This window comes from Coenobita brevimanus, chromosome 49 (assembly GCF_032717465.1).
Source record: "Coenobita brevimanus isolate Jiangsu-jjx chromosome 49, ASM3271746v2, whole genome shotgun sequence".
Taxonomy (NCBI): Eukaryota; Metazoa; Arthropoda; class Malacostraca; order Decapoda; family Coenobitidae; genus Coenobita; species Coenobita brevimanus.
The window spans coordinates 1,368,196-1,382,667 of record NC_137002.1 but is presented as its reverse complement, the minus strand read 5'-3'; the positions used below and the strand labels follow the sequence as shown (position 1 = coordinate 1,382,667).

The 14,472-nt window shown below is 40.9% G+C and overlaps 1 protein-coding gene across 1 annotated transcript in view; it reads left to right on the top strand.

Annotated features, from left to right (window-relative positions):
- The window catches only part of LOC145399445 (uncharacterized), a 72,944-nt gene that overhangs the window by 26,986 nt on the left and 31,486 nt on the right, over window positions 1–14,472 (top strand). Inside the window, exons 15-19 of the mRNA XM_080272060.1 lie at window positions 171–2,186; window positions 4,237–4,407; window positions 9,590–10,909; window positions 11,767–11,865; window positions 13,857–13,973. Of these exons, the coding sequence (XP_080128186.1) occupies window positions 171–2,186; window positions 4,237–4,407; window positions 9,590–10,909; window positions 11,767–11,865; window positions 13,857–13,973 (3,723 nt within the window). The remainder of the gene's footprint in view (window positions 1–170; window positions 2,187–4,236; window positions 4,408–9,589; window positions 10,910–11,766; window positions 11,866–13,856; window positions 13,974–14,472) is intronic.

Genomic DNA, 14,472 nt, shown 5'->3' with positions numbered 1-14,472 from the left:
CCCCCACCTACCACATCTTTCATTCTAGTGTACTGTAATTTTACGGTAATGTCCCCCCCCCCCCCAACAGTACGTCTGAAAATGGGTTTTCTGCGATGTATCATTACCCTTCGGGACTGATAAATTTACATTTTTATTCATGTGTCTGTTTTATTTATCTTTTTTTCCAGCTTGATGAGATAAACAGAAATCTGGCCATAGCAGTGAGTGAGTGTGAAAGCCTGAAACAGGATGTAAGGACACTGCAGGGAGAGAAGCAGAGTCTGGAAGTGAGACTCGAGGAGGAGAAACAGTCATCACTCAGCACGTCCCAGGACTATAAAAGCAAGCTGACTGAACTGGAGGAGGTGAAAGAAAAGCTTGAGGGGGAGACACGGGTGAAACAGGAGAGTAATGAGAAGTTGCACTGTGAGAAGGAAAGACTTTCCACACAGCTAGAGGCAGAGGTACAAGCTGCCACCAGTCTGCGTCATGATGTGGAGTGTAAAACTAAAGAGCTAGAAGATACCAAAGACATGATGGAAGGCCTGCTACAAGTGGAGCGGGAAAATGTTGAAAGGTTGGAGTTGGAGAAGCAGAAGCTAGTCACACAGCTGGAAACAGAGACCCAGATCTCTGTTTCTTTAAAGCAGGAGGTTGAAGGAAGAACCAAGGAGCTAGAAGAGACCAAAAATAAGTTAGAACAGGATATACGAGTGGAGTGTGAAAAGTACCGGACCTTGCAGTCAGAAATGAGCACCCAGATAGACCAGTTGACAACAGAAAGGGCATCACTAACAGAAGAATTAGATACAGCAAAGGTATCCTATGATTCACTGAAGCTTGAGATGGAGAAGAATCAGGACACTTGGCTTGAGGAAAGGACAAAACTGGAGAGTGAAGTGAGAGTCAAGGAAGAATTGCTAACTAAATTGCATTCAGAGAAGGAGAAAGAGATAGATGGTCTAAGGAAAGAATTACCTCTCTTGAATGAAACAATTAAAGAAAAGGAATCCAGATATGAAAGTCTACAGGCAGAAATGAAAAATCAGGAGAAGGAAATGCTCGAATTAAAGAAGGAACATCAGCTAGTTCTTGATGCCCAAAATCATGATAAACTACAGATGGTTGAAATGTCAAAGGAAAAAGAAAATGCAATAACTGAATTGGAGAGTACTGTTGGTAGACTGACAAATGAGGTTAAAGTGATGAGAGAAGACCATGGTAAGTTAAACATGGAGTTGGAGGAAGCAAAAAGAGCTCATGAAGAGGAGAGGAGAAGGTTAGTTCAGGAGATGGAAGGAAAAGTGAATCAGCTTTCTACCTCAAACCAGGACTTGCAAGAGAAAATAAATAGACTTACCACAGAAAATGCTAATCTTTTAGGGAGGATAAGGGTTAAAGAAGAAGCATGTGTCTCAGCAGCAGCAAAAGCAAAAGAGTTGTCAGAGTCATTCACTGCTGAAAAGGCAGCAATCATCCAGAAGTTGAGAGACACCCAGTCAGTATTCAGTTGTGTTCCAGAGAAATTTGAAAAGCTGAAGAGTGTATGTGCTCATGCTGAAAAGTTATTAAATGAGGAATTGGAGAGTACTAAATCTTCTCTTAAGTCCAAAGAGAATGCCAACTGTGAATTGAGGAAAGAGCTGGAGATGCTGAAATCAGACTTAACTACCTCAGATTCGCAGCACAGGGAGTTGCTGAGTGAGGCCAGGCAACAGTTAGCATCTGCTACCACAGAAAAAGATGCTGCACTCAAGACTATAGAGGAACAGAGGATGATCATTCAACACAATGAGCGGAGGATGGGAGAACTGGAGGAGAAGTGCTTGCTTATAGATTCCCTTGAAAAGAAAATAGAACAAAACATTGAAAAGGAGAACCAAATAAATGAAGAACTGAGCTCGGCAAGAACAGCACTAGAAGCCATTGAGAAGGAAAAAGAAGAGCTGGCACAGAAGTACGAGAGGCAAGCAGAGGAACATGAAGAGGCACTTCAAGAAAAAGCAGGGAGTCAAAAACAGGTGTCAGAGGAGCTAAAAATTGCCCAAATGGCACTAGAGAACATTCGGCGAGAAAAGGAAGAGTTGTCCCAAATGTGCAAGAGCCAAGAAGCAGAGCACAAGACTCAGATCGGTCAGCTCCAGAGTGAACTAACTGAAAGAGAGGCAGAAATCAAGTCAAAGATGGCATTATTTAAGGAACAGGTAAGAGTACTGGATTTATTATTATTTATTTATTTTTAATCATTTTACTTTGTGTTAATACTGTTTCCAGAAATGATGTTAGTGTTGACCCAGTTGTATTTACTGAAGGTTTTCCATTTAAATGCGTATACAGTATACCAATACGCATGTATTATAGTGGCCAGCATATACACATCTGATATGAATTGGCAGCACTCCTATGCATGTTCAAGCTGTGTGTATGAGTCCTGAAGAGCAGCTGGTCTGTATGGCTGACAAACAAACCACTTTTTGTCTCGGAAGTGACTGGCACCCACACTGTCCGTATGCATATATGTGTGTGTGGAAATATTTTGCAGTATAGGGTGAAGAGTGCGTGTGGAATTTGTGTTGGTAATATGAGGAAATATAATGTCTTCAGAACTTCTGTGTTAACAAAACTGTGCTTATGTGTAAATTTATTTGGTCCTTACTAATGAGATGATATTTAATGTTGTCCATTGAGTTGTCACATTGAAGAAGTTTCTTGTGACAGCACAGCTTATGTCACAGAAGTGTTAGACTGTGTATAAGTTATTTTTTTCATTCATTCATTCATCATCTAATCCTGTGTTGCCGTATGAGGAGTGTAGGAGCTCGGGACTAAGCAACTTGGTCCTGACATTTAAGATGAGGGTAATCAGCCTCACTCATCCCTGAGTGACATACATGAGCAATAAACCCCAACCACTTACTCAGGCTTAATCCAACGGGTGCACCTTAATTACCCACTAAACCACCAGGTGCCATAATTTGGTTTTATCGTTACCACCCAGTGTAGTAAAAGGTTTCCTGGTGTACAGGAAACTATTTGGCTTGTCACTCGGTGTAGAGTCACTTGCATACAGAAGGAAGAGGAAAGAAAGTAAGACAGAAGAGGAAGGAAGGAAGAAAGAGAGGAAAGGGCAGTCACTCGAGCAGCACTGCATTGAGTGAGTGGATGGTGGCCACCCACCACTATAGTTACAGTAATTCCAATTACTTTGGTTGTGGCTGCAGGCTCAGATATGAATTAAGCTGGTAGACTGTTGATTGCTTCAGCTGGGTGTATCTATAGATAATTTTGTTGAAGACTTTTCTGTGTTGTGAGAGTGAAGTGTTTGAAGTGAGTAAGTAATCAAAGCAAAGCTAAATCATCATCATCTTCCAATCCTATGTCGCCCCACAGAGGAGCATAGGAACCCGGGGCTAGGCAAGTTGGTCCTGACATTTAAGATGAAAGTGACCAGCCTCACTCATCCCTGAGTGGCATTACATGAGCAATCAACCCCAACAACCCCTTGGATATAAACCTTCACCGGCTCAATCCGATTGGAGCGCCGTAATTACCCACTAAACCACCAGGCGCCAAAATTTGGTTATATGGTTACTACCCAGCGTAGTAAATGGTTTCCTGGTGCACAGGAAACCATTTGGCTTGTCACTCAGTGTAGAGTCACCCACAGGCAGAAGGAAGAGGAAAGAATGAAGGAAAGAAAGACAGAAGAGGGAGTGTAAAGTTACCCGTAGGCAGAAGGACAAGGAAAGAATGAAGGAAAGGAAGACAGAAGAAGATGGAAGGAAAGAAGGATGGAGAAGAGGAAAGGGCAGACACCCGACAGCAGCACAGGCAGTTATCATTGTGAGTCAGAGATGGCTTCCAAAATATCACAACATCATACAGTAGCTGCGGTTACTGTTAATTAGGTGACAGCCAAATTAGCTTTATAGGCTTCAGTGGGCAGTTTTACTATTGTTAATGCTGGACAAAATATTTAGACTAAAGCAGCTTAATAAATGGGTGCTGATATTAAAGACAGACTGGATTACTGTAGTCAAGGGTATACATTAGTTTACTAATCCACTGCATCTTCTTCACACTTAGGCATTTATGTCACTTTCCCCCCTAACATATCATATTGTATCTTATCATATGTGGGAAAGGAAATTATAAAGCCTCTCTCAGTTAAGGCATGTTAGCCACCAGAAGAAAGTGAGATGTAAAAGAGGTGGGGTAAACCTTTGCCCTTTAGTATCCATTGGAATTTGACAGATGGAGTGTGTGGAGGCAGGTCGTGAGGCAAGTGAAAAGCAAGTGAATACGGTGACGGCCATGGTGGAGCAGGCAGAGGAGAAGCACAAGGCTGCCCTTGCATCACTCAAGGAGGAGGCAGAGCAACAGCAAAAGGCCTACACTGATAACATCACTTCCTTGCAAGAAAAGGTTAGTACAGATTTCATCATTGTCGTGTCATCATCATCTTTATTGTCAGTGTCACACCACTTGTCCTCCTCCTCCTCATCGTCGTTGTCGTCACCAATCATCATTATCATTATTCATCATCATTCATCACATCCCTACTCCCCCTCCTCCCCAACAACAACAACAAAGGATGAGGTGAGGATTAGTTCAATTAATATATCATATTCTATTCAGCTTGGAAGGATTTTATAACAATTTCGCTCAAGGTTCATTCAGCCCACTACACCGTATTATTCCCTTGCATGTTGTGTGAAGCTGTTTAATATTAACATAGTTTATATTAATAAATATTGAGGAATATCAACATAGTTTACATTGCATGTAATAAATATTGAGTAATATCAACATGGTTTTCATTAATAAATATTGAGGATATTACAAGTCATGTAAGGTTGCAAACTGTCTTCAATGAGGTATTAGGGAGCCTCCTTAGCCAACAATATTAAGTCTCTGGATTTGTGCAAGCAGCTGATTCTCATTATATGCTAAATTAGGATGTCTCCAAATTATGCCTATTTCCATATAGGCTTAGGAACACCAGAAAGCCTTCACTCATGACATCACCAGCTTGCAAGAAGAGGGTAGTTTAGTTAGAGTCTATATAGGTACTGCAGTCCTTATTGTAACTCAGGGATGTCATCTGTCTGTCTGTCTGTCTATCTAACTATCTATCTATCTGCCTATAGCCAGATGCCATAATCTCATAAGGGGTGTCCGTTTGTCTTTGATTTATTGTTTACAAGGAGGGACACTAACCCTCTGCCAACCCACTTGTTGACACGGGAACACCTATTCGTTTTCGTTTTTAAAGGCTCCAACATGCTTGCATGTGTCGGCCTTGGTCACCTAATGGCGGCTCTCCACGCTGCACGATCCATTGCCGCCTCCCTGTTCAGTCCCTTAACCCTGAGGTCACACTTAATGACCTCGTCCCATGTCTTTCTCGGTCTACCCCTCATAACCCCATCCCCAATATTAACACTTCTCACCTTCCTCACCCAATTATCATCCCCCATCCTCTCCACATGTCCAAACCATCTCAATCTACCTCTCCTCATCACAACACCAATACACTCCAGTCCCATCCTACCTCTCAACTCTTCCATGGGTTGGTTATATGGTTACCACCCAGCATTGTAAATGGTTTCCTAGCTTACAGGAAACCGTTAGGCTTATCGCTCAATGTAAAGCCACCTGAAATGGAAAGAAAAGTAATAAAAAGTGACAGGAAAAATGCGGGAGGTAGGAAGAGAGGAGGGCAGACACAGAAAAAGAATGGTAAGTGTGAAGGAAGAAGTAGACAGCACAATATCAAGTGAGTGGATGATGGTCACCACCACCTAGCACCTAACTCAGGGATGTGTTCCAATATTTCACAGCCTTTTCCGTGGAGGTGGTACTGTGAATCAGGAGCAAACTGGCAAATCAACTTTATTTGTACCAGTGGAACTGGTACTTTAATGCACTGGTACAGGTATAATTGGGCAGCTAGCTTTTGCTGCCCAGTTATTTTTTTATTTTTTATTTTTTTATAAGTAACAACAAGAGGAAGGAAAACAAATGTATAAAAAAATAATCCATACATCAGAATACTGGTGTCCTCCATTCATAGAAAATCCCGAACGGTTGGACTTGAACAACTGTGGGTTGAAGTTTTGGGGGAAACAACTCTGGGAAAGCAAGTTCCAAAGAGATGCAGTTTGCAAAATAAAAGATTTCTAATAGGTGGAAGTTCTGCAATATAGCAGTGTGACATTCCAGTCATGAGCACTACCAGATGCCTGTGTAGCACAAGGGAAGGCATGGAGAGGTGGCACCGTGGATGCAGCTTTGTCTGAGCATTTCCTATAAAAGTATCTGTAAAATAATGCTATTATAAATAAATTCCCTGTAGGGGAGGTAATTTATTTGTAATAGCAGGGTTATTAATACTTCTAACAGCTTTGTTCTGAATTTTGTCTTGTTATTTTAGTGCAACCTCTCCACATCCATTCCACAATGGTGAGCAATATTCCAACTGAGAGCGCACATGACTCTTACAACTATAGCTAAATACTCGTCAGTGAAGAAGCTATGCTGGTTCTTTGAAAGCAGTGATAAGAAACAGGGATGTGAGCATGAAAGTGAAAAAGTTACTGCATGACAGTATTGTGATACCAACTCTAACGTATGGAAATGAAGCTTGGACGTTGTTGGAAGGACACAAGTCAAGAGTGAGAGCAGTGGAAATGAGTTACTTAAGAGGAGCCTGTGGAGTCACGTGGAGAGACAGGCTGACGAATGAGGATATAAAGGAGCGTTGTGGTGTTGATGTGGATGTGATAGGAAGCGTTATGAGGAACACACTGGGGTGGTTTGGCCATGTGGAGAGGATGGAGGGTGAAAGACTGACGAAGAGAGTGTATGTGAGTGAGGTGGAGGAGGGGAAGAGGAAGGGGGAGGCCAAGGATGAGATGGAGGGATGGGGTGGAGAGGTATATGAGAGAGGGGGGTGTGAGTTGGGAGCAGGGAAGTGAAATGGCGGGGGACAGGGCGACTTGGAGGCGATTTGTTTGTGGCCACCCCAAACGGGATTGAGGCGTCTGGCAATAGATAGATAGATAGAAGAAGCTATGAACACTACAATAATCCAAGTTTCTTTGAGGTGGTTTTAGCAGGTGATCTGACATGACAGATCCAACTAAGGTTATTGTTAAGTGAAATACCGAGAATTTCAGTACTTTTGGAGATAGGTATATTAGTAGCACTGAAGGTAGTATAGAAATCTGGCAATATCTGTCTCTTAGTAAATTGTACATATTTGGTTTTACTAGCATTAAATGAAACAAGGTTCTTTTGTCCCCATGCAGTGATCCTAGATAAGTCTTGATTTATAGAGATGGCTGTACTGTTTCCCTCAGCTCCTTCCATATTCACTGAAAGAGGGATAATGGACTACAGGAAATTTTCAGCTTGTGTTCTACTGGATTCATATTCAGATGAATATGAGGCTACAACTATGACTATTGTAGTATCACTACCAATCTGTAACTTTTTGTGGACTTAAAGAATAAATTACTGTATATATATCTACCTATTGCCAGATGCCTTAATCCAGTAAGGGGTGGCTACATATAAATAAATAAATAATTAAGTTATGAAAACCTTCAGTAATCCCTTTATTAACTTAAAACTCAAAGGCATATTGTTGATATTAATGAAAAATTAGGAATAAGACCCGTGGAAATAGGACTGCTGTGGAATGTGTGTGGAGTGCATAGAGTGGATAGGATAAGAAATACAGTACAGTAGTATGATTTGATTGGATGATGGATGGATGATGAAAAGTGTGTAGTAAGGAAGTCTAATAACACTGGTTTACAAAAAAAAAAAAAAAAAAAAAAAAAAAAAAAAAAAAAACTGAGGCAAGCATGTGAATAGGTTTTTTTTTGACTAATTTTGATATGCTTAATTCAAATTTCTAAACAGTTTTGCTCTATGACCTCTAGTTTTTTTGCTTCCACACATCCCTTTTTTTATTATAATACATATATTTATAATATAATGAGTTTATTTCTTATATTAAAATGGCATATTACAGAATGAAACAAAACAGACACAGAACACTGACAGAACTAAATATTACCATTACTTGGATATAAGCATATACAGTATACACACCATAGTACTACAGACAGTCAGAAGTGAGTTTTTTTGGACGATCTGGTGTACTTTGCCTCCGGGATGTCGCACAGGAGCATCCAGCAGAAGTCCCCCATCATGCTGGGGTTCCACTTGCTTTGGTAGTTGCGCTCCATCTTAGTAATATCTTGGTGGAACCTTTCCCCATGTTCGTCACTTACTGCTCCGACGGGGAAGACGTTGAGGTGGGAGTGGAGAAAGTGAATCTTGAGAGACATTTGGCACCCCATATCTTGATAAGCCTGCAACAACTTCTCAACACGCTTTTGGTAATCTAGTGCCCGTGTGTTACCAAGGAAGCCATGGCAGACTACCTTAAATGCTTCCCATGCTCTCAATTCCTTCAAGGTGAGCTTCCCCTCGAATACCTCATCCTTCAGCACCTCCCGGATCTGAGGTCCGATGAAAATGCCCTCCTTGAGCTTAGCAGAACTGAGAGCTGGGAACAGAGTGCACAGGTGTTGGAAGGCGCGCCATCCTTGTCCATGGCCTTCACGAAATTCTTCATAAGGCCAAGCTTGATATGAAGAGGGGGAAGAAGCATCTTGTTCATGTCCACCAGAGGATTTTCTTGGGCACTGTGTTTCCCAGGCACGAAAGTGCTCCTAGACCCCCAGTCCTTCTGCGTGTAGTGCTTGACGTGTTTGAGCTTGTTGTGGCGCGCATTTTAAACCAAGTTCCAAGAAAATAGGATGGTAAATGGATTTTTGGTGAATATTTTGGGTCTAGGCCTATATGTATATATGTACATACGTGTATACATGTACATCTCAAAAACTAGAGGTGATGTGTGAAAACGGATTTTGAATCTGAAATCAGCACCCCAAAATTAGGTTAGAGCACCTAATTTCATGCTTGCCTCAAATTTTTTGTAAACCAGTGTAATAGGGTAGAAGAGTGTGCTTAGATGGTATGGTCATAAGGAGAGAGTGAATGTAATTAGGGTGATGAAATAGGTGTATGCCAGTGAGTGTGAGGGTGGGAGGAGGCATGGTAAGTCAATAAAAAAAGGATTGATATGGTATATGAAAGTAAATGAAAGCAAAGTATGGAAATTGAGAAGGAGTAAGTTCATTGGTTGAAATTTGTACTCACATCCTCATGGCAAAGGTTTGGCATCTATTTTATGACTTACTCTATGTGTTTGGTGTGTGTAAAGCACATCTACTGTGTAAAGAAAAATAACTCCAAAATATGTGGCAATGGTTTGGCCAGTAAGGTGGTGCAGGACTCCAGAGGATGTGAATTATGTGAGAAATATTGTATGGCCCATTTTGGAGGACCTGCTGTTGATGGGTCTTCCACTTTTGTGCTCTCTTTTTCTTTGTTAATGGATCCCATGTAATGTTATCCATAGGTAGGAAATAAGATCAGGGTAGTGGTAATGTTAATAATGATGACAAAGACTTAAGTTATATAGAGTACAGTATGGATAATATGTATACCTGTTAATTGTTTTCAGGTATCATCATTAGAACAGACTCATTCTACTGTAACCAAGGAGCTAGAAGAGAAGGTTTCTGTGGTGACATCACTGACTGAACAATTGGCTAAGTCTAAAGATGCACTTGCTGAAATGGAAAAGGAGAAGAAAGAAATTATTGAGACATTAGAGCAGGAAAAACAGTCAATGGGGGATGTAGTTCAGAAGCAAGAGGATGCCTTGACCTCACTCCAGCAGCAGGTACAACAAGTAGTGGAGCAACATAAAAAGGAGAAGGAGGCACTAAACTCCAAAGTGTCTGAAATGGAATCTAAATATCTTACACTACAGAGGAATCTCGAAGAAGGACGGGCTGAGGTTATGAGACTCACTGGGGATCTCCAGGTGAAAGAGGAGATGATCACACAACTGAAGTCTGCAGTTGAGGAATTGACAGCTCGACTGGCTGATGAGAAGTTGGTGACCAAGAATGAGTTTGATATGAAGGAGAAAGCCTACACTGCATTACAGATGGAAATGGAGACATTTAAAAAGGAAGTGAAAAGGAAAGAGGAGGTAGTAATGTCTGTCCGGGAGGAGTTGAAACAACTAAAGGAAGCACATCTTTCTGAGCTCAGGCAGATAGAGGGAGAATTGCAAAAAGCAGTTGTAAACCTTCAAGCTGAGCAGAAGGCACTTGCTAACAAGGAGGCAGAAATTGAAACCCTGAGGGAGAAAGCAAGAAAGGAAGCAGAGCAAAATGAAATAACAGCTGAAGCAAAACTCCAGATTTCACAAGATGTGGCGAAGCTTAATGAGAAATTGGCAGAGAGGGACCAGCTTTATCGGTCCCTCCAGCAGAAGAGCAGGGAAGAAGTGGAGCAGTGCAGGAGGGAAATAGTGAACTTGACAAATGACACTGAGGAGAAGAATAGGAAGATCAGCACACTTCAGCAAAGCATTGTGGAACTGAAGAGGAACTTTACAAATCAGTTAAAAGATATCGAAATGAAGATAAGACAGTCCTTTTCCTGTGAATTGTGGGAAGAGGATAATCTTAATATCACCAATGAAGAGGTTGACGGTGAATCAAGCAAAGAAATAATCACAAGAATACAAAAGCACCTGGATAGAAAACTCCAGAGTGGCAAGCAGGAGGTGGAAAAAGTCAGTATCCAGGGGGAGGTGCTGGTTGGGGCAACAGACGAGAAGGTGAAGAGGATGTCGGAGCTGGAGAGACAGCTGAGGGAGAGGGAGGAGGAGGTCAGCCGTGTGGCCTCCCAGTACAAGACCCAACTCACAGAGGCCAATGACAGCCTCAAGAGACGGGACCAAGAGATGGAAGCATTGAGGGTTGAGGTGAGTTCTAATCCTTTCACCTGTCCATTCACCTAAACTTGGCAGAGATTTTCATTCTATTATAGCTTGTATCCTATATATACCTCAGTAGCAGAATAAGACAGTTCTACTGCTCTACATCCTTTCAGTAACACTTTTCGTGATAGTGTCATGTCCTTGTGTTAATCTCATTGTTTAGGTCAACATTCAGGATGGAAATATGTGTTAGGCTGGATTATAGTAAAAAGAGTATGTACAGTAGAGGTTATGTGATTTTAGTTTGTACTGTCAACCTTCATTTAAACTGTATGTTAGTCACAGATGTGCTCCAACATAGCACAACTCTTTGCATACAACAGGTGATGGAAATTAAGAGGAATTAACAAGTCAGTTTTAGTGTTGGCAGTGTGTGTGTGTGTGTGTGTGTGTGTGTGTGTTTTTTTCCCCAACAGAAATAAGCATAGAAAAAGAAACTTATAACGAAGGCTTTCCTTGTTTAATTAAAATATATTGTTTATATTTTATTTAGTTTATTTGTTTTTTTATTTATATGATTATTTATTACACTATATTGTAGCAGTCTTGTATATAATATAAGGCTATGATAGCATTTTTATAGTAAATGCTACAGCTCTAAGGCACTCCTGGTACGTACCCATAGCTAATGCCACCAGTGCTCTGATGTTAACTATTTTGTAATCATTGTTAGAGCTGCAAATTTTACTAACGCTATATTTTATCATCATCATTTTCATTGTGTTTGCTCTCTAATAGCTATATCTAATCACTGTTGTGCTAAGCTGAGGTAGTCTAATTTTGTGTTATTTTCATTTTATGTGCCTACAACTGTGCCTAATCTGTGGTTTTTGCATCCACAGTTAAAATCAGCAGTTGCCTCGGTGAAGCAGCAGGCAGCCAGCATTCAGAGCCTGGAGTCCAAGTTGATTGACAAGGAGCAACAGACTACAGCTGCCAAGGTGAGATGGATTAACCCACTGAACTCTTTATCAAACCCTTGGTGATATTATTCAGCTCAGGATACACACTCTGAACTTGTATGGATTAGATACGGTATTCCTTAACCCCTTCACTACCAGTGCACCATCCCTAAATTGAATGAATTTGTCTGGTTGCAGCAAGAAATAACTGAAAAGGCCACTACATGGACCCTAGGAGTTAAGAGACACTCAGGAAAAAAGTACGGTACATCTACGTCTGCCATGCTTTGTTTTGCTGCATTACCGGCTGAAGAGTTCTGATTGGCCGTACAACCAGTCCTACTTCAGTGGTTTTTTGTTGTCACTCTATTAACACTTTGAATATGGGTGATGTAAGTTTGTAGTGGCTGCTGCCAAATGACTTTGTTTAACTTAGGAAAGGTTTGTCAGATTGAAAAGGTTTGTTAATGCTAAAATTAACTCCATTTCACATAATTGGAACTAGCAAGACTACAGTGAAAAAAGACATCCCTGGACTCAGAGGGTTAAGTAAACCAGTGTGGCATAGGTGACAAGTCTTGGGATGGAGGAGAGTTTGCAAAAATCCACCATGGCTTGAATTCAAGAGGTGCCTGGATTTTTACCGTTATCCAAATGCTGCCAGGGATGTAGGGTTGTCTTCTACTGCATAAGCAATGTGGACTGCTATATCCTAGCCTTGGACCCTTCCACATCCCTTGAAATAGGATAATAATAAAGGATTATCTGTTTACTGTTGTATAGCATCAGCTAGAATTTTAGTTACTGAGCATTATCTTGACATACTGTAGTGCTGCATATGGAAATAAGTGCTCAGTTGGAGCCTAAATGAACCTATGGGCATCAGCACATCTTGTGCTGATTGTCTTGACCTCAGTTTGTAAGGAAGAGACTGGCTTCAGTGAGTTTAGTGGATGTGTTAGTTACAGATTTGCACAAAGGTGCGTTGTAGAGACGTTTTTGACAGTGAATAGCATTTGTGAATATAGAGAAAGTGTATGGTGGAGTAGAGTTGGTATGGAGGTAAGAGTGGAAGAATTTACTGCATGACTCGAGCCCTCTAGAGAATAAAATGGATCAAAAGCAGCTGTGAGAGTGGTTGATAACATTGAGGGAAAGATTCAACTGTAACAGCTTTAGCATAGTGACATCTTTTATGTTTTATTTACATCTCTGACACATGCAAGCATGTTGGAGCCTTTAAAAGTGAAATGCAACGAACTCCAGACTGTTTTGCTCACTGTAGGGAATACTTTTTGAATGGGGGCAATTAGATATGGCCTTTACTAACCCCCCCACTACTAGCATTTTTTCCCATGGTGAAACACAGCATCTCAAGAGAGAGCAAGAATAAGCCAAAACACACACAATTATACTGCAGGGAATAAAGCTGGAGTATGGGAGTACTGTGTTTGGAAGGAGGGGCATACCAAGAACAAGGTAGAGAGAGAAGATACATTAGTACTTATAGGAGGTAGTGTGGTATATTATGGGAGGGGGGTTACTACTGAGTAGACACAAATGCATGTGGATTATTTTTTCAAAACTATCCAGCATAGAATATAGTGTCAGGTCCTTGTTCTGATTGTAATATTTAAGCACTCCTTGCTTGACATCAGATATGAGTGTTGGCAGAATTACTGTATATTGTAACTCGTTTATTTTCAAAGATACAGACATTTTTGACTCGTGGTTTGAGGTTGGTTGTCAAGCGGTATAAGGACGCCAATTTGGAGGCTGATTGAACTATACAAGAGGCACCCCCCTCCCCAACGCTGTGGAATGCAGTAGCTTTGTCTCGTGTCCCTACACCTCAAGTGCATAACATTGGACTGCCTGTCTCATTACTGTTCGAGTGGTTTTAAGGAAGAGGAGAAAAAAAAATCAGATTTCAGTGAGTTGTTAAATTAAAGTGTTCCAGTCTGTGACCTCCCTTTCTTCACTCCTAACTTGTCCTCACACACACGTCTTTCCTTCACTGTTGACCACAGGAGGAGGTGATGCGAGTGGAGAGAGAGGCGGAGAAGTCCACTCGCAGCTTGAAGGAGGAGCTGGAGGCGGTGAAGGAGAAGTACCGTGCAGAGAGGAGTAGCATAGCAGACAGGATGGTTAGTACAATATTCAGTTTATTTCTCCATTACTCTCCAATTTGTTATCCTAATTTCAGTACCCCAAGACATAGGGACTTAAATTGTAAATTTGATGATTGGGTGTTGTACCAGAGGGGAAGAGGGGAACTTAAAAAAATTGAATATTTGCCGTCATGACCCTGATGTGGTTGGTAGGTATAAATCTGAGCTTTCATCATCATTGTCGTTGTTGCCTTTGTCGTTATTGTTATTATTATTAATGTCATTGTTATTAAGCTTCACCATATATATAGCAAAACTTATTATTGTGGTAAGTCCAGAACATGTATTATTATTATTTTTCTTTTGCACTTTTTTTCTTAGATCTTGATGATATTATACAGGGAAGGTGCCCTGGGGTAACCCAAGTACTTGTGCCAAATATAAATGACCTTGACCTGTAAGGTCTTATACTCATTTTTGGCGCAAAAACTGCATATTTGAAATTGAAATATCCCAGAAACTAATTGAGATACAA